This window comes from Amblyomma americanum, chromosome 1 (assembly GCF_052857255.1).
Source record: "Amblyomma americanum isolate KBUSLIRL-KWMA chromosome 1, ASM5285725v1, whole genome shotgun sequence".
Lineage (NCBI taxonomy): Eukaryota > Metazoa > Arthropoda > Arachnida > Ixodida > Ixodidae > Amblyomma > Amblyomma americanum.
The window spans coordinates 214,532,473-214,553,787 of NC_135497.1; the positions used below are offsets into that span (position 1 = coordinate 214,532,473).

The 21,315-nt window shown below is 45.6% G+C and overlaps 1 protein-coding gene across 1 annotated transcript in view; it reads right to left on the reverse strand.

Annotated features, from left to right (window-relative positions):
* LOC144114600 (uncharacterized) overlaps nucleotides 1-21,315 on the reverse strand; it is a 200,596-nt gene that overhangs the window by 157,542 nt on the left and 21,739 nt on the right. Inside the window, 4 exon segments of the mRNA XM_077648452.1 lie at nucleotides 2,989-3,144; nucleotides 15,482-15,602; nucleotides 20,663-20,732; nucleotides 20,860-20,957. Of these exon segments, the coding sequence (XP_077504578.1) occupies nucleotides 2,989-3,144; nucleotides 15,482-15,602; nucleotides 20,663-20,732; nucleotides 20,860-20,957 (445 nt within the window).

Below are 21,315 nucleotides of genomic sequence, written 5' to 3' on the forward strand. Positions count from 1 at the left end.
CGGAATAATTTCGACCACCTGGGAATCTTTACCATGCACTGACATCATACAGCACACGGGTGCCTTAGCGTTTCGCCTCCACCAAAATTTTGAAGGTGAATTGTGGGAGGTCTTCGCTGTCGTCAACGAGTCCGATGTCATTTTGCGAGAAAATGACGCTGCAATCTACGTGACAGCAGCTAACTTTGTGTGTTTTGTGTTGTAGCTGCGATGTTGTGGCAGGCCGCCCGTGTGCGTGCGAGTTCACACAACACAGCTTTTTTTTTTTTCAGACGGCACAGCAATGGTATGGTGTGGGATGTTGGCAAAACTACAAGCAGGGCGAATACGAGCATGTTTTGCCGGCACTGGTACCTTTGCCGGCTGTGCTAAACATGCAGGCAGATGCAGCTGGTTAGCCGCTGCCTGCTCATTTTGCTGCAGCTCTAGGGATGCCGGGGATTGCGCTAGGCAGTGAGGAAGCCCTCTGACGCTGCCGAAGGATGTTTTTTTTTAATCATTGCTTATAAAGAGCTAGATGAGCGAGGCGGGTTCTGAACAGTGATTTGTGGGCGCCCTCCCCTAGGCATCGGAAAAAATGCAGGGGCCTTGAAGCGTGCCGAAAGTTCTTGAACGTCTCTCAAGAGAGTCTGCTGAGCCTCATGAATTCGAAATTGAAGTAGCTAGCAGCCACGGTTTTATAGAATTTCGGAATTCGACTGCAGTCAGTCGAAACAAGCGAGCTGCGGCAAAAGACAGCATGGAGTCGGTTTCCTCATATTCACTGTCGGAAGAGTAGGTCTACTCCATAACAAGGAACTATGCGATGTCCTCATCGTCGACCACTGCCATCTCCATGGTAAACAGAAGTCTCGTGAGGCACGAAAGCAACTGAAAAAAAAAAATACCCGCGAGAACTGAACACCTCCACGGCAAGTAGACGACAAGACCTGTCCGCACGCGCTTGATTGAAAATTGTTGCACCTGTGACTTTGCTGACGCGCTGCATCTGCATCACGAAACTGGCTCTGCACTGTGCTGGCACCAGCAGCACTTTTTTAGGATTGGTGTCATGAACCACCTCTGAATCAAATGCAGCTTGCAACCCACAAAGCCATCACTGACGCACTAAAAGTGGCCTACTTGGGCAAACGGCTTCTAAACTTCGTCTGCAGCTTTCTAAACGATCGCACCTTTGAGATTCGTTCAGGTCGTGCAAACACAAAGACCTTTCACAACAGAGCAGGGGTGCCGCAAGGAGCGATTCTCTCGCCGCTCTTGTTCAATGTAGTCATGAACCGACTAGCTCGTCGTCTCAACCAGGCTGAAGGGATCCACTTCACTGCTTATGCAGACGACGCCACCATCTGGGTTGAAGCACGGGAGCACCGCATCACCCAGCAGGCCGCCGCTCAGCTGCAAAAGGCACTAGATGCATTTGAGGAAGAGCTCGTCACCACAGGCATGCACGTATCCGTGGATAAGACGCAATATATTATGATCAAGGGGACAGCGCCTGAAAGATTTAAAGTGCAGGTCAGCACATGAGGCAAGCAGCTGAAATTCCCGAAGGAAGGATGGGTCTGTGTTCTGGGAATTCCGATGAGTGGGAAGGAAGGAGCGGCGGAAAGGCTCCGACAGCTCAAACCCAAGTGGCAGCAACTGCTCCAGCTCATCAGGAGGATCACTAATAAGCTCGGAGGTGCCAAAATGGAAGTAGCACATATCCTGGTGCAAGCAGTTCTGGTGATGAGGTCTGCATATGGCGTCATGTGCTTTGTGCTAACAAAGAAGCAGACAGAACAGCTCGAAGTAATGTACTGGGTGGCACTGCATGTGGTCACTGGCCTACCTCATCACACGCATGTAGAGGAGTTATATCGCTACATTGGCCTGCCCACATTTGAAATGATTGAAAAGAGCAGAAGAACAACGCACTCTCACCCACCAAGGCTAGCAGCTACTCGTAGCAGACGGATACCACAAGTGTGAGGAGCTCAAGAGCATACTCTAATAACGAGACGCACCAAACGCATGTGCTAAACCTGGGACAGGAACCAGCGACGACAGAACTAGAGCCTCGGGCTGGCTGGGAAGGCACCCGACAGTCATGCACCAATGTGTGTAAAAGAGATTAACATATACACAGATAGTACAGCAGTACTAAAGAGACCTAAAAGGACCACCCCAGTGTGACACCACAGCGCGCCATATTAAAAAGGCATGCAGACAGATGCTGCGAGAGACTGGCATTTGTACGCCACACAGATAATCCAGGCAACAAGTGGGCCCACGGGACTGCGAGTGAGGCACAACTTGATCATCGCTCCCAACCCACGGGTATCATTCCAAGCCTTCTACAGCACAGCCCTGAAGAGGAGCGACGGCACCTGAAGAAACATCGCCAAAAAGACTTCCTGTCTTCAAGTTTCCATGATGCAGACCCTTTGCCTAGAGGGCTGTCTCAGGGAGCTCAGGTTTTCATCAACAAGGCAAGGGCCGGCTACTCCGTGACAGATGATATAGTCATGTTATGGAAGTGGCGACAGCAACGCAACGACTTCGCCAACCCGCAGTCACTGCCTCCAGTGAAGTGCTACACATGTAGGTGTGAAGTGACCCCAAATTTGTGGCACCTTGTGTGGGAGTGCAAGTGGCTTCAAACAATGCAGGACCAGCATCACCCCACAACAGCAATGTCTTATGAGAACTGGATTCAGCCGCAATCTGCAGCGAAAGAAACACTTGACTCACTGTGGAACTTCATATGTGAGGCTTCCATGGTGAGTCACACCTAGCCCTGCTCTACCTTCCTTACCCCTTTAGGCCACAAGCCAACCTTTTTTTCGATAAATTCGTCTCTCTCTCTCTAATGCTGCAGTTTTCCTGGCAGTGATGATATTCTCTAGTAAAATTCATTTGGTTTCTGGTACAAGGGCATGCCACCAAACTTACAAGTGAAGACATAAACACTTTCAGTAATAGTTATTTCTAGAGAGTGCTACTCACCCATGGGTTTGCGTTGGCCAGCTGGTAGGAGTGGCTCAGGAACCCGCACTAGAGAAGGCACACCCTGGCTCAAGTTTTTTATGTGAAATGGAGACAGGCCCCCACAAGTTGACAGCACCAAAAGAATTGGCATTGGGGCCCATGACTCCATCTTGCCTGCGTGTGCAAAGGCAATAAAAATCCCGCATCAGAAAAAGGCTTTAATGGGGGTTTAACATCCCAAAGCAACTCAGGCTATGATGGATGCCGTAGTGGAGGGCACTGGATAATTTTGACCACCTGGGGTTTTTTAATGTGCACTGACATTGCACTGTACACAAGCCTCTAGCATTTCGCCTCCATCGAAATGTGGCCGCCGCGGCCGGAATTGAACTATAGTCTTTCGCCATGTTAATTCTGATGAGCTACAATTCATTGAATTTTCTCCGGACTAGCATATAGACCACTTATGTACGTGGTCCCTCGTTAATCAAAATGAATAGTTTCTGTCATCTGAATCTCTTTACCATTCCGTCCACATCTCAGCTCAACATAACACCCGTGAGGCTCAGTACCCTTTATTTGCTACAAGTTTACTCATACGCCAAGGTGAAATTTTTTAGATATTTTCAGCAGTGGTTTCAATTCGAAAGATGCACAAGGCATGTTTTTTGTGTCGAGCATGAATAACGTACAAAATGTAAATCACAATGGTAAAAACCACAATGGGGCAGAAACCAGCTTATTAACTTTTGGCTTGCCTGTTGGTGGACAGAGCCAACTTGCATAAAAAGGACCTGCATGCTTTGAGTGTTTGTGCCATGGTACAGTGGACAGCACTTTTAATGTAACCGCTTATAGTGCAGGACCGGATATAATGTGGTTTTTGCTGGCCACCGGCCTGCTTCCCATGGGCTTGAATGTAAAGCCATACTGCTTAATATGTGGTTGCGCGAAGCGAAATACTGGTTATAGTGCGGTTTTGGAATCTGCTCGGAGACCGCGAGGAACAGCAAGTGCACTACTCTGCATGCCGCCGGGTGCTTTTGAGGCGTGCCGCCGCTCATTCCGCAAAAAAAAAAACACAACAAACAGTTACACAGTGATCGAAGGTCGATCCAATGGGGATGAAAGTGCATGAATCATTTCCATGATCGCTGACACTTTGCTGCTTAGGTTACACTTTTTCAATTTCACTTTCAAAGAATTTTTAAAGTGCCTCAAATCGGTGGAAAACGAGCTGATCTGCAATGCCGTGAAGAGGCAGCGGCAGGAAAAATTATGGCTTTTTTTCCCTACTGCACTGACATGCCCCTAAAAACGATGTTTTGCGCTGAAAACAAGTGCATGAGGAGTTCCGCGGCGACGGTCGCAGTAACCTTCAGTCACGCTGCGTGCTGTATGCTAAAAATAATCTAAGTGTGCAGCGGACTTAGCATGTGATAAATCAAGTGTTTTTGGAAGTGAAGCTTCTGATCTGGCATTTATATTGACCTGAAGAAACCCTGAAGAAACAATGTTTTTGTTATAGTGCAATACCCCTTAGTATACTGCAGATTTTTGTGGCCCCGCGCAACAAACGTTATAAGCGGTCTACACTGTACTTTCGGATCCAATTTCTTTTCCCTTTTAAACACTGGATGCAAATTCAGTAAGTGTACATCAATGTGCATTCTCATAAACACGGCAACACCTCTCCACACAAGATGACTTTCAAGCCTTTTGACACTAAAGGGAAGTATGAAGCCTAGTTAGACTGACAGACTATAGTCACTGACCAATTTTTAGGACTCAATGGGACCTGGAAAATGGTCCGAATAATTGAACAGCCCAAAAAATCTATATACTTCAAAAAAGTCATTTTCCTAAAAAAAACTGGCTTTAAGAATCACAAATTTTGCTGCTCCCTGCGTACCACCTGCAAATTATAATATTTGACAGTACCTGAGCCACAGTCACGCTTTCGTCATGTGCACACCACCTCATGTCACGATTGTAGACAGTGCAACACGGCCACAGGTCACACCGCGAACAAACGCACGTGCTCCGCGAAACGAACAGTCTATTTCCAGATGGGCAACGATGTTCGCGAAGACCAAGAGCGGTAACCCACGGGAAGAAGTGATCAGAAGCGAGTGCCTCCGAAAGCACCACCCATCTGCCCCGCACAGCGGGTGGCGTGGTCCGAGCCGCGTCGGACATGGTAGCTATCCCATTTTCAAAGCAATCACGCGGTTTCTGTAGGCCACCTTGATGGCAGCAAAAAACGTGCTATTATGCCATTATCTTGAGTGGCAATGATGAAGACCAAAGCCACTCTGTCCAAGTGCCTCCGTTTAAATCCAAGATGGCACCTTTGGCGGCAGCAGCGGAACGGTTATGACAATGTTGCCCACTTGCATCTCATCATCATCGTCATCAGCCTGATTACACCCACTGCAGGGCAAAGGCCTCTCCCATGTCTTTCCAATCAACCCTGTCCTTTGCCAGCTGTGCCCACCCTATGCCTGCAAACTTCTTAATCTCATCCGCCCACCTAACTTTCTACCGCCCCCTGCTATGCTTGCCTTCTCTTGGAATCCACTCCGTTACCCTTAAGGACCAGCAGTTATCTTGCCTTCGCAGTACATGTCCTGCCCAAGCCCATTTCTTCTCTTGATTTCGACTAGGATGTCATTTACACGCGTTTGTTCCCTCACCCATTCTGCCGCTTCCGGTCTTTTAACGTTACACTTATCATTTTCCTTTCCATGGCTCGCTGTGTTTTCCTTAACTTAAGCTGAACCCTTTTTTGTTAGCCTCCACATTTCCGCCCCATAGGTGAGTACCGGTAAGATACAGCTGTTGTACAATTTTCTCTTGAGGGATGTTGGTAACCTGCTATTCATGATCTGAGAGAACCTGCATATGTGCTCCACCCCATTCTTATCCTTCTAGTTATTTCCCTCTCATGATCCAGATCAGCTGTCACTACCTGCCCTAAGTAGACGAATTCCTTTACCACTTCTAGCACCTCATTGCCAATTGTGCACTGCTGTTCCCTTGCTAGACTGTTGAACATTACTTTGGTTTTCTGCATGTTAATTTTTAGACCCACCGTACTGCTCTGTCTAACTCATTGACCATTATTTGCAGTTCACCTCCTGAGTGACTCAGAAAGGCAATATCATCAGCGAATCGCAGATTATTTAGGTATTCTCCATTAACTCTTATCCCCAACTGTTCCCAATTCAGGCCTCGGAATACCTCCTGTAAACATGCGGTGAACAGCATTGGCGAGATCGTGTCTCCTTGCCTGACACCCTTCTTTATTGGAATTTTATTGCCGACTTTATGGAGAACTATGGTAGCTGTACAGTTCCTATATATATCTTCCAGGATTTTGACATAAGGCTCATCTACACCCTGATTCCGCAATGCCTGTATGACTGCTGAGGTTTCCACCGAGTCAAATGCTTTCTCATAATGAAGGCTATATATAGAGGTTGGTTATATTCTGCACATTTGTCTATCATCTTATTGATAGTGTGAATATTATCCATTGTGGAATATCCATTACGAAAGCCTGCCTGATCATTTGGTTGATTAAAGTCTAAGGTTGCCCTGACTCTATTAGCGATTACCTTAGTAAATACCTTGTAGGCAACAGACAGTAAGCTGATCGGTCTGTAATTTTTCAAGTCTTTGGCGTCTAATTCCTTATGAATTAAGATTATATTTGCGTTCTTCCAAGCTTCTGGTACGGTAGAGGTCATAAGGCATTGCGTATACAGGGTAGCTAGTTTTTCTAGCAGAATCTCCCCTCCGTCTTTCAACAGATCTGCTGTTACCTGATCCTCACTAGCTGCTTCTCCCATTTGCATTGCTCCTAAGGCTTTATTTCCTCTTTCGTTACTGGCGGGATGACGCATTGCTGTGTGCTACTGTCTCCATCATTAACGTTCTGATAGCATTCGCTAATATATAGATTTGTATAGAACTCTTCGGCTACTTTAACTATCTTATCCATATTGCTAATGACATTGCCCTCCTTGTCTCTTAATGCATACATCTGGTTTTTACCTATGCCTAGTTTCCTCTTCACCGCTTTTATACTACCTGCGTTCTTTAGAGCATGCTCGATTCTCTCCAAATTAAACTTCCTTATGTCGGCTACCTGGCGCTTATTAACTTCAATAGCTCTGCTATCTCTATTCTGTCTCTAGGGTTAGACGTCCTCATGCTCCGACGTTTGTTAATCAGATATTTCGTCTCCTGAGACAGCTTGCCGGTATCCTGTCGAACCGTCCTACCGCCTACTTCTACTGCGCACTCCGTAATGATAGCTGTCAGATTATCGTTCACTGTATCAACATTAAGACCGTCTTCCTCAGTTAAAGCTGAATATCTGTTCTGCAGCAATATCCTGAATTCCTCTATTTTCCCTCTTACCGCTAGCTCGTTAATTGACTTCCTCTTTACTAGCTTCTTCCGTTCCCTCTTCAAGTCTAAGCTAATTCGAGACCTTACCATTGTCATCGCTACAACGCACCTTTCCGAGGATCTCCACATCCTGCACGATACTAGGGTGAGCGCATAGTATAAAGTCAATTTCATTTTTTGCCTCGCCATTAGGGCTCTTCCAGGTCCAGTTCCTGTTCTCGCGTTTGCGGAAGAAGGTATTCATGATGCGTAAGTTATTTCTATCTGCGAACTCTACTAATAGCTCTCCCCTGCTATTCGCAGAACCTATCCCATAGTCACCTACCGCCTGGTCGCAAGCCTGCCCCTTGCCAACTTTTGCATTGAAGTCGCCCATCAGTACAGTGTACTGTGATTTTACTTTGTTCATTGTAGATTCCACGTCTTCATAGAAGCTTTCAACAGTCTGTTCATCATGACTAGATGTAGGCGCGTAGGCCTGCACCACCTTCAGCTTGTACCTTTTATTAAGCCTAATTACGATAGCTGCCACCCTTTCGTTAATACTATAGAACTTCTCTATGTTGCCAGCTATATCCTGATTAATGAGGAAACCCACACCTAGTTCTCGTCTGTCCGCTAATCCGCGATAGCACAGTATGTGCCCGTCCTTTAGTACTGTATACGTCTCACCTGTCCTCCTAACTTCACTAAGCCCTATGACATCCCATTTAATGGCCGCTAGTTCCTCAAACAGCCCTGCTAGGCTAGCCTCACTAGATAAGGTTCTAGCGTTAAACGTTGCCAGGTTCAGATTCCAATGACAGCCTGTCCGGAGCCAGAGATTCTTAGCACCCTCCACTGCGTCACAGGTCTTACCGCCGCCTTGGTCAGTTGCTTCGCAGCCGCTGGGGACTAGGGCTGAGGGTTAATTGGTTTGTTGTGGCCAAGTACTACACCAGGGTGGCCAAATCCTGTTCTGGTGAGGGAGTGCGCTGTCGGTTCAGGTCACCGAGACCAGGCCGCACCCCAGGCCTGCTTATGCAATTCCACCGACATGCGGCGTTTTTCTTTTTTTACAAACCCGGTGGAGTATTGCGTGGCACCAGGATTTGAACCCCGGTCCTCTTGCACACGAGACGGACACTGTACCTCTACACCATCGCTGCTTCTATCGCTATATTAGGCAAAAAAAAAAACAAAAAAAAACTTTCGGTCGGAAAATGATCTCCCCGGTAAATGTGGAGTCTATAAATAAAGTCAGAAAAAAATCGAACTTTTGGACTCCACAGACTCCGAAATATTGCTTGTGAACATGTACATGTTCCTATGAGGTGCATGACAGTTCCTCATTGAAGTCTGAAATATCGCGCGAATCCAAATTATTAAAGTCTGAAAAATCGGTTGGCTAGTGTAGCGTCTTAAAACAGCACATACCACATTGTTAATGCGAACAAAGCTCGGATAAGCCATAAAATTAGTACTTAAAAGTGAAGAACAATCACCAATGCCCCTTATGAAACGAAGTAACTGTGTCTAGTCATGTGAATTCTTTGGCAGCCAAGATTGGCTCACCCTTTCACCAGTAACACTACTTCGACGGGCAAGTTCAGGTAAATGACATCGAAATAAGATGAAAAGCAGCATGGCTAGTGCTGCCAAGCTAAGACAATGAGAAATGTGGCTTGCTTCTCATGCTGCCCAGTTGGCCTGCATGAAGTCATCGTATACAGCAACTAAAAGGGAGACGCGGGTCTTAAAAATGAAAACTTTTTTATTATTAGAAATATCGTAATGAAATTAAGTGTGTTTTTTCAAAATTTGACAATCCGAGGTGGGGGAGGGGGGGGGCCGACTTAAAATCGAAACCAAAGCATCGCACCATAAATAAAGAAACGAGAAATCAGGCATGCTACAGCGTGGTTGCATTTTTGCTGTGCGGCTCCGTCGCATCGGTCTTGGTGCTGGCTTTGAGCAGCTGCTATGTCAACGCACAGAACCAGCATCCCCACCCCGTGCGCGGCGGCTGATGGTGGCTGTTGATAAGCAGCAAACTGGTACCAGCCCACAACCCACACGTGGCCGCAGATTGCGTCTGCTGATAAGCGGCGGCGGCCCGATAACGCATTCACGCTCTACTCTTTCAACCGCGCACTCGGTGCTCAAGGCAGCGTCAATAGTTGATGGAAGGGCCGCTGTTCCAATCGCGGCAGCCCCGCCACTCAGAACCGCAGCGGCGCCGGGGAGTGTCGGTAGCCGACAGAACAGCCAACGCCACTCACGCGTGGTTTCTCTTTGGCTGACGCATTTGACTACTGCCGGTCACGTTTCACAGGTTTTTAATGTAGTAATCCGCCTTTTTCACGACGCGACTGCGGATGCGCCCATCCCCTGGCGGCGGTGTCGCGAAACATATTGGAAGGGTCGCGCGCTCCACTCGAGGCCGGCCGTGGGACTGTAAACAAACCGGCTTCCTACACGGGGTGCGTTGCTGCAGCCGTCGGGCGTTCAGCGCGACGCATTTGGTGATATCTACAAAATGTGTTGCATACGGCTGCAATGCCCAATATGTAAAGGGAAGCAAACTCGGATTTTTTCGCTTTCCGAGCGCTTCCCGGGACAGCCTTCGACGCGAAGCGTGGATAAAAGCAGTTCGCCAGCTCGACGATCGTGGCCGCCCTTGGGCACCGTCAAGCACGTCAAGACTGTGCGGGAATCACTTTGTGACAGGTACGGACGAGGTACTGGGTTTAAATGCGTGTGCAGTCTATCACGAAGTGTTTTATTCATGGGCAGGAAGGCCTCGAATGTCACCGCGGCACCCAGACTTCGTTCCGACGCTTTTTGCTTTCTCAAGCAAGAAGGCCAAATGGGCAAGTGCTGTGAGCCGCTTTCAACGCGCGATGGAGCGGGCAACGAAAAGGAAGCTACGAGAGCATTCACGCATGGTGCTAAAATTTTGTCATAATCTCCTATGAATATTTTCTTGTTTATGCCACTACACCCTGACCAATCCCCCGGTGTGGGTATGTGCCATGTATTAAGAGGCACAAGAAGAAGAAGGTGTGTTATGCGTGTGTTCAAATCATATCCATGAAGAAGAGCTCTGCGTGGTATCTCCGGAATGGATCAATGTGCGCCTCTCACGCTCGTCTTTATGGACGCGCATGCTTGTTGAGCTGCTTTGTTGCGAGAACGCTTGTGCTTTTATAGCTCGTGTAGCTATTCGGCAGCGCTTGAGCACAACGACTGCTTGTGAAAACTGTTGTCCCCAGTCGTTTTCTGTACTACGGCGTGCACGATGTAGTATCCACCTTTCATGAATGGCAGCCATATACAGCGGAAAACGCCAACCTCACTGATCGGGGATATTTCATTGAACATTATGTTCCGAATGTAGCCTTCATCTCTGAAGCGGCGGCCCTTGCTCAGCTGGTGTTCGCATCGCATGCCGGATGATCGGAGATACTGAAGAATTCGCTCTTCGGTGGGCACTGCAGCCTGCCTCAGACTTCGCACCCAGCCATCAGTCAACCCTAGAAATCCTCCAGGTACCAGGTGCTGCCCAGGACATGCCATCGTTGACAGATTCCAACAAAACGTGCTCCGCAGCGGCACTCAGTCCGGCCGGGTTGGGCGCGCAGTACCCTACCAATGAGCTTCCAGCGTTGTACGCGAGGTGGCAGCACAGGAAAATGAAAAAGGCGGATTCGTCATTTGTGCTCCGGGTCCGGCAGACCGGCGCTCATTCACGGCTACATTCAAGATGGCTGTCATTCTTTCCACCGAAGAAATGAACAACTGCGTGCCAGGGCGCAAGTTCGACATTCGCAATGGGTGAGACAGATGTGGCAGCTGCAGCGAGGCAAAATTTTCAGCTTTTCCTCGCGATGTCGTGATGTGGCTGTTAGCGAACTGCGGGATTTCACTCCACGACAACATAAGAAAGAAGTGTTGTGGGACCGCAGCAGCAATCACGACGGCAATGCTAGTAAGGACGATGGCACAAGTGTGGACGAGTAGTCCACAGGCTAATGCATTTTCGTTTTGGAATGTGCCCATGGTCGCGCCCGCGCGCAGCCGCCGACAGCGGTTGGCGATAAGCGGAGGCCGCAGGATAGTGCTATCACGTTCTTTTATTAAAGGCCAAACGTAAACGACCTCAAAGTTTTTTTTTTTTTTTTTTCCAGAAATATGATGTGGGGGGGGGTCGACTTACATTCGAGTCGACTTACATTCGAGTCGACTTACAATTGTGTAAATACAGTATGTAATTTTTCTTCCAGTGTACAAAAATACACTTAGTTTCAGTATACCTCAATAAGTTTCCATATTATGAGAAAATAACTGAAGCCCAATTAGATAATTTCTTACAAGTCATTAAGACACTTTATCGCAAGCAATGCTGTAATGGCGGCAAGTTGGTTTGTCATCTTCAGGTTGGCGCACTATACTTTGGCACAAGGCCTAGTTAGAAAAAACAGGACAAGACAGGTACGTGCGCAAACTTTCTCAACTGTTTATTAAATGTACAGCTCTCCTTATATACTCACATACAAAGAACAAATGTACAAACACGCATGAAAAGAATGCAATCTTGGGATGCAAAGAATGCATTTTAAGATTCAAGGAAACCACTATAATCAGGCATTTCACAGACCGGAATGAAAGAGTAATCTTTGAAGCATACAAAATGGCACGGGCCGGTTCCACGGAATGCATAAGTGATCCGTTGACAGTGCTGACACACAACGAGATTCAATTGTTAACAAGCAGTGCGATGGAAAGCGGTGATACACGGGTTTCGGTTTCATGAATAGCACTTAAGGGGGGACACTGGTCTTTGGGAGCAAAAAACGAACCAAAAATCAATTTTTTAAAATGACATTTTTGGAGCCTATAGCTATTATTCTTCAACTCTACCAGTTTTCTCCTCCAGGAAATTGGTATTTTGACCATAATATTAAATTTAGATCACTGTGTGGGCTCAATTTGTTTAGGAGCAGGCGATTTAACACCGTAAAAATTTTGGACACCTGGCTGTCTTAGTATGTCAATATCTCAAGGTCTAGGAGAGACAGACATGTCATATTGTTTGCTAAGGGAAGCTGAAGGCACAGTGTATGCAATAATCGAAGCACAATTGTTTAATCGCGCTTTAAGAATTTATAATTTTGCAAAGCTTATCGATGCATGATATTTACACTTTGAATGCTGCTATTTATTCTAATTGCTGTAAAATTACTAATGAGGGTAAAATGGAAAAACTGCTTTGAATATTGCACTCTTTACTCACCATACTAGGTAGCCATGGGTTAAAAATTATTTTGTATTGAGCCATTCTTTTTGTACCGAGATACTAATAAATTACTAATTAACATTAATTGTCTTGGGAACTGATGTATTAATTAAGAAACAATTTAATATTTAATATCACTATAAAAAACTGAGCAAGGTGATACAGTTTAATTAGGATTGGACTGAAAATAAGGAAAATAGGTCTAAGACCAGTGTCCCCCCTTAATATCTTGTATCTCATACCTGTTTGTACATTTGTTCTCTGTATATGAGTATATAAGGAGAGCTGTACACTTAATAAACAGTTGAAAGTTCGCGCACATACCTGTCTTGTCCTGTTTTTGTAACTAGCCCTTGTACCAAAGTACTATAGCGCGCCAACCTGAAGAAGACGCTTAACATCATTTCTTGTTTCCCATTGAAATGAAGCTGTAGCCAAAGACCTGCCATGTGGAGCTATGCTATATATAGCATTGTTATTGAGGTACCATCTGTTGCAAAAGTTTACAATCCACTGCTCCCATTCATCTCAATGGTGCAATGGACTGTAAACTTTTGCAGCTATACATCATGATATCAAAATGCACAATTATGCTGAAGCACCTTAATTATAAAATATAATTAGGTGACATTATTGTTCACAAAATTTGATATGTTCAATTCAGCCATAAAAAAATAGCATAGCTCCATACCTTAGTTATTTCTGAATTCAACGGTATAAAATAAGATGCACCATAAAAACAACAATAACTTCAGTAAGGCTTGCATTGTTGACAAAAAAACACAACAAAGAAAATCGCATTTGAAGTGCATGCGCCAGCCGTTAGGAGGTTGTTGTAGAGGCCTTAGAAAACGGTGGAATGCGGACATTCCAAGAAGCTTTCACAACAGTGAGTAATACCAGGATATAGGGAACAGCGCCAGCTTTCAAACAAGGCCAAGATGGCGGCCATCTGGGACGCGGCTGAGAGAAGCGACAGGCATGAAGTTATCGCCATTTCAGTGCTTCAGAGATATCAAATACATTGACTTTTAGTACCTGGAGGTCAAATTCAACCTTGAAACTTTGTAGTCAGGTACTTTATAGAGTACCATATGCACTCGTTTAAGCGCTGCCCTCGTGTAAGGGCCTCACCCCAAACTTGGCAGCCAGCAATTCGGAAAAAAAAGTCAGCCAAAATAATTGCCCATGTGCATAACTTTCCCATGTGGTACGTTATGCTCGGAGCTGACAGACAATAACTGCCTGCGACACTGCGTACGACTACGCACATATCGTCCTGTGCGCCGGACTCGCTTGGAACCACGAAAATGCGGTGCCTCAGCGCTGCTAATTGGTCTTGTGCGCTTGGCAGTCTCATAACAAAGGACAAAACGTTATGCAGTGCAAAAACTAGAATGGAAAGTATCCACGTTTCGTTGTGGCGACGCGCCGCCCGCCAGGCTCGGGCAATACGCACCGTAGTAGCGCACTGTTCGCACAGTGTCACTAGACCTAACGTGCTTCTCATCGAAACCATATCGAAAGTGCTTTGAATCTAGTCACGGTTTACTATAAAAGGCCTCACCTTGTTTCCAGTTCACCATCACATGATAACCTCACATTATAATGAATGTATAACTGATTTCCACGAGGCCTTCGGCAGTCTGCAAAGGCATCATTACTATCAGTCGAGTGTCGGATCCTCAAGGGGATCTTGATCTTAACTTAGAATCACGTGATGTTTGCAGTAAACTGATCCAGCAGCCTGTTTTACTTTATGCGGTTAATTCGCACTGGTCATCAGGCGCGAGTCCTATCATCCACACTTTCAATGCATTCTGTATTTGAAGGATTCGCCGGGACTGCGCTAATTCGCTATAAAAATGCGAGTCACTTCATGAGAAAGGGATACATAATCAGGATTCCACTGCAGTTGGATAAATTTTACAGAAAAATGTCAGTCACGTGTAACGGCCGCACTTTTTTTCAGCAGTACCCTGTCAGAACCGCGGAAGAAAAGTGCAGCCCTTACACGATTGTATACGGTATCCTGAACCCAAATATGCTGCATTTTTTTACCATTTCAAGACGCACATCTCCTCTCAAGCACCAGCAAAGCACAAATTCTCGCTGTCTTTTATGGTCTTTTCAAACCACGAGGCCGCTGTGTCTTGTGAAGAGGCCTTCAGATATCGTGTCAAGGGATAAAGGCTGACACACAATATGGTAGCATCGCCTGTTGATAAACATAGTAACAAAGGGTTTGCCTGAGCAGTGAGTCAAGCTGTTTCATTTCTTTCTTTTTCTCAGATTCATCCAAAACTGAGGGAGAATACATACCAAAAATTATGCAACACATCCCAAGTTGCATGTAAATGTAAATGGAAGAGGAAGTTGGGGGACTGCATAATTTGCTCAATAATGCAAAAATGGAGGCAGTGTTCCTACAGGCTAATCTATTATTCTAGGATAGCTTCCTGTTTCCAGCGATATTCCCCTTTAGTGTCGTTCTGAGAACGCCACCAAATCTTAAATAAAGAATGCTCATCAGCTATGAAATTAAGGTGCACTTTTTTGATACTCATGTAAATATGCTGACTGTGTTACAATTCATTTATGTTCGCAGACACAAAGCTCAGTTTGAAAATAGTATATAAAGCTTCATCTTACACCTTCTCTGCTTCAAGAAATAAACTATCAAGACCACAAGGACACACTGTGTGCTGAATTCCCTACGGGCTATTAAAGACACAGGAAATGCAAAAAAATCAGAAGAAGCAAATCATTACATGACACACATGGGGAATAGCAACAATCCAAGATGGTGCTCACTAGTGATTCTGCGCTGGGCATTATAGGAAACTGCCAGTCCAAGTGGGTAGGCCTCTTCGCCTCTTCTCAGTGGCACCTCAGCCCTCCCATGGCTGTCCAGCTCCCACAGCTCCCACTGCATCTGCACCATGTTAAAATGATTATAAAGTTCACATCTTGAAACACATTTCACTCACCAAGTACAACTCATAACTCACCTCATGCATATTATCTGACCCATTTCTTATTTCATGTATACAAACACAAACCAGTCTACGACAGACTCCCTTTAAGACTAATTTGAAGAGACCAGAAAATTTGTTAGCCTCATCGGAAGTTCGTCTTAACAGAAGTGACCTCAAAAAAATATTGTGAGCACACTATACATGCCCAAATATGCGTTACATGAAAAATATGAATAAAACGACCTTGCAGTGAGAAAATTACTGCAAATGGAACATTATGGCATTATGCAAGAAGTGAGTTGGCCATTGAGGGCATAAAACAGTCACATTGTCTTACTTGAAAACAGCATTGTTTTAGTTTTATTCTTTACACAGTCTTTTTTTTGCTCTCTATTACACAGCGACTGTTACTTGTTCCTTTTTTTTTTTGTTCCTGACTTAGACTTCTGAGGTTCCGAGTGCGCTGAAGGTTCCCAGCTGGGTAGCTGTGCATCTCTCTTATCTTGCTCCATCTGCACTGTAGATGTTATTAACTATACAAGCAGGTGCACCATGTGCTTTTCTGTCTGCCGCAGGCAGTGGCCATGTAGCAGCGATATCTGGTTATCTCTATGCCGCGATAATCCGTATTGTGATGCCTTGCCAGTTAAAAAATTGGTAGTGGCTTAGCTCGGCTATGCCAGGTCATACATAGCAAGAAATTGCTCTTCTCCTATTGATACCACCGCTGAACAGCGGCTGGACTCTCCTTCTCGTCACTGATGTGAAACAACTGTGATACGGCCGCCGTGTCACCTCCGCATTTTATACACGCAGCTGTGCATGCGCAGTTATGCGCACAGCTAGCACGTGGCATCCGCGTGTGTCATGCGCGGCCCCAGCGGCGAAGGCCGGCCAGCTGCTCCTCTCTGGTTGCCGCGCATGCGCACAACCGTTCTTCTACGTGACGTCACGCGCAGCGCACCTGCTGCTCCTCTCCGGCCGCCGCGCATGCGCACAACTGGCCTCTCTGGACCACAGTGAAATGTTCGACTGGTAGCCAAGTGTAGCTCTCGCTATAAAAATCGGCTCTTATCTGTTTAAGCCCCAAGTCAAAGAGCAGGTTTACTCCGCACCTATACACCTTTTAGTCCACAGGTAGCAATGTTTGACACGTGACACGAACATGAATCCAAGATCTGGCATCTCAGTGCTGTGCACAGGCAGGAGTGAAGGTACCTTTTCCGCATCAGAAAGATAGCTTCCCCGGACGGAAGCGCAGCCCCGCAAGGCAGCTTCTCCACATACCGGTGCAAAGTTGCGCGGAAGAAGGATCCTGACGGAAGTTATCTTTTAGAGGTGCATTTTCTTATGTGGAAGCGTTTTATATATTTTTTCTTCACTCAACAGTGCTGCGCAGACGTCCCATGAGTGCCATTACGCAGGGTCACCGGGGTTGTCGGTCACTGCGAAAGTTCGTCTTCACCAAATCACGTGCAAAGCAGTTAACCTTAAAAGGATTTTATTTTACCTTGAATCCTGCAGGGAACCAACCAAAGAGTCTCGCATTGTTCATGTTATCCGAGAATTCCTCATAATGGGACTCTACCGTACACAGAAAAAAACTATGCATAAATACCTACCATTTCACCAAATAACAAAAACCGAGTACTACGTAGGTATGAGCAGGGGCTTTGCTGTTGGGCTCTACATAGCTCAAAATTCAAGAATAAATTCTGTGCCATTCGCCAACTATACCGTATTTTTAAAGTACACAGCCTGCCCCTGCCTATAGCCCACGCCCCTCAATTGGACCCTCATGATAAATTCCCCACATATTACTTGCAAAGTTACCTGCTCGAAGTATAGCTATGCATTTGGTCTCCTCAATTTTGCTGCACTTTCTGCACAAGTTCAGGAGGTGCAGTACTCTTGCACTCAATTTGACAGTGCAGCTAGCGCGACTTGCACTTCAGCACTCAATTTGACTTTGTGCTGAACGAGTTCTTCTGCACTTGCCTCCCAATGAGTTCTCTTCTCACGCAAGTAGTGCAAGGTGCTTACCATGCTCCATAGCAGACGGCTCCGCGGCCTTGCTTGCTTTAGTGAGCAGAGTTAAGAACATGTTTGAGACAGCTGCGTACCCACGATAAATGCGGCATCTGCACCGTGCCCTCACCAAACAGCTAAAATGACAGTGTGTAAGTATGCGTATGTACGCGCGTGCAAGCGTGCGTGTGTACGTGCGTAAGTGGCTGGCTGATGTGGCGCACTGTGTACGAGTTGTCATCTTTCAGTCCAGCTTCGCATGTTGCTTTACACCATTTCTCTTTTGTGTGCAAATATGATTATTGCATGCAGCATGACGGAGCATAAGGCAGATGGTGAGATATGTTTTTTTAATACATGGGTGATCGCAACATTGTTTGTGATGACTCGCTGTAACATCAGTACTTCCACTAAGTCCGCTTACAGCAGCGACTGGCCTTGAGGTCGCTGTCAGCCCACGCCTTCGCCTGTCAGTTAGACTCTGATACATAGTCACTCCGCTGTCACCATCCGCCGACAGTGAAAGCGAGTTGTTGAGTTCAATGTAGTCCACGTTGTCAGGCAATTCTTTCATAGATCTGTAATTGGCGGACAACCGAAGGCACTCTTCGGATATGTATCGAGCGGAAGTCTGAATAACATCTTGAATTCAAAAATTTGTTGCCTCTTCAAAGCACCCGTTGACTCAGTGACAGTCGACCGGCCTTCGCCACTTTGCAAAATGCAACAGAAAGGATGGTGTAAAATTCTTCATCACTTTTCGAATTAACAAATTTCATACCCGCTCCACGAGAAGTGCCACTTCGAACAAATGTACAGCATTCAATACATCAAGCACAATCCCACTCATATGTCAAACCACGCGACAAACACCAATACACGGCCGCAGCAGACGAATGTTTCTGCACTTCTGCACTCGATTTTGTCGCTGCAGGCACTGAGAGCACTAGTGTCAGGCTACACTCGCACCGCAAGAACTGGTGCTGCTCTAGCATGGAACTTTTGTGAACTAGTGCAGAAAGTGCAGCCGAATCGAGGAAACCTATTTTATAACCATGCAGTGCGTATTCCGTTTGCTGTCGGAACAAGTGCATTCTTAGGTGCTCAATCCATGGTCCCAGCAATTCTTAATCCACGATCACATTCAGCCATCAGTGCCACTGCAGTTTTCCTAAGCTTCCTCTTTGCTACCTAATACGTAGAACTCTTCTCATCCGTTAAGCTTGTTGATAATAGAACATTTTCTGAAGATTTTGAGCACCATGTCCAAAGTGACTGACCTCCACGCTACAAAGATCCATGTACACACAGTGCATTGTTGACAATGGGATTGCAGATGCACCAAGGGATGGCAACTTGGCAAGCATTGCTGTAAAGCATTTCTTCAATCTTTGGTGCGAGCAATGTGCATGATAATATGGTATATTCCATGACAAATAAGGCTGTTTCTAAAGGCAACTAAAATATTTCAGTTCATTCCTCAATAAGTACAACTGACCCTATTTAAAATAAGTGCCCTCAGCAGCAAGCTTTTAATTGGTTCTGGTTTGATGGATACATTTGATGGGTACCATGACTGCGCCAGTCCCCAAAGCCTAAACCATGTGTTGCAAGTATTAGATGCAAGTTGACTCTACATTCCACATTTACTGGCATTCCACAAACACACTGCTAATTTATTTCATATACCTTTCCATTACGATCATTTTCTGCCTAACGACAGGGTGCACAAGCATGTCACATGTGTCACACAATAGCTCAGGCTGCTTGTCCGTATTTTCTGGCCTGTCATCGAAAAACCTTTGCAAGGTTCCTGGATATGGCTGTCAGCTACAGGCACTGGACACATGCTTGCATTTCTGACACAACCAAACATGAAACATGATTAAAAATCTTCAATTACCCCTGTAAGCTACACTGCAATTCTCTAGCAACAAATTATGCGTGACACTTGAGCTGTTGAGCAGCATAGTGGAAAAGTATGTGGCAAGACAGAAAATGTGCAAGGCCGATTTCCAAGAACACATACGCAATGTACTCGTAAGTGCATGCCCCATTCCTGTCTGGCAAGGACACCAGTAAATACTTGCAGTCTTCTCTGATGTTTGTGATAGAGTGACATGTTAACAACACGAAAAATGGTAAGGCCTGAACAGCACATCCAAGGCCTTTGAAAGGTGGGTTATTGGTAACACTGGTATGGTGCAAAGAAAAAGCATGCTTTCAAATGCGTGTAGCATGTATACAAAAAACTACATTACCACATATGTACACATTTAAAATGTATTTGTGGCTTTAAGTCACGGTGCATAACCAACTATGCTGGCATTCAGATTTGCCAAGTGATAAATCCATAGTGGCTTGCCACATGCCTACTGGTCAATGCACAACATTTTCACTCTTTATAAAACACAAGCACAGAGAATTTAACCGACCGACACCATCGTTTGTGTCAGGCTGTGCTGGAGAATGTTATGCTACCATTCTGCAAGGTATAGTTGACAAAGAAAATGGCAAACCAATTCTCATAATGTAAGCGTCAGTAAGACACTAAGATGCAAGAAGGCCAGAGCACCAGCCAGAGGCCTCGCATTGAGCCAGTGCCTACTGCTCCAAGCCTTAATGCAGTTTTCCATCTTTACAACTCTGCCCAGTGTGTGCCTTAGCACGACTCGCATGGGTCATGGATCAACATGGCATTTTCCTATTTTTGACAGCTGGACCTCAGCTGCTGCTGTGCGCACTGAAGTTGTCATAATTATGAGTCAAGCATAGTCTATAATAAAGGTGATTTGTCTATCCTCATGAACACGCCACACTAGACACTGACGCGGTATGTAATACTATTCATGGAGTGATCTGGAAAGAAGCCTGTGGTGAAGATAAGAAAATTCAGGTGAGAAAACTGGGATAAACTTCTTTAGGTGCAAAACATGAGACGAAATAGGATTCAACTCAAATATAACAGCCATGTTGTTATACTACCTACCTTGTCAGCCGATTTGCATCCAAGAACTGCAGATTCAATAGAGTTTCTGGACATGCACACCAAGATGCCCCTGGAAGGAAAAGAGAAATGAGCCCCTCTGACTTGTATTGCACTCAGGCTGCAATATCCAGGGTACCTTAGATAAGCCTTACAGGTAACCACATTCTTGACAAAATTCCAAACAAGAGAATGCTCACCAATCTGGCTGATGATATAGCCAAAAGCGGTCCCTTGGGTGCTGTCCACTCTTATAGCATGGTTCCCCAAAGTTAGTATAGGTAATGGGAGATGTTTTCTGCAAATAACACAAAAATACTTTTTTTTAAAAACCAAGAGGAAAAGAAAAAAACAACGTAGTAAAAGCTTAGTAATTTGAAATCAGTTTTGAAACCCTCGTTAATTTGAATATTTTGGGTGGCTCCTAAATTTTCCATGCAGATTTTACCAGATAATTTGAGCAGCCAGTGTGCATGCCACTCTCAGAAGTGATATAGTTATACGGGTGTCAGACAAGTAAATTTAGTGTCACTTTCAGTAAGTGTATTTCCCCTCGTGAGTACTACAATGGGAAGAAAAGTGTTATTCAGGATGTGCATTTTTTCCAGCAATGTACTAAGCATGTGCCTTCGCCCCTCCTCTATTTTTGTAAAGCG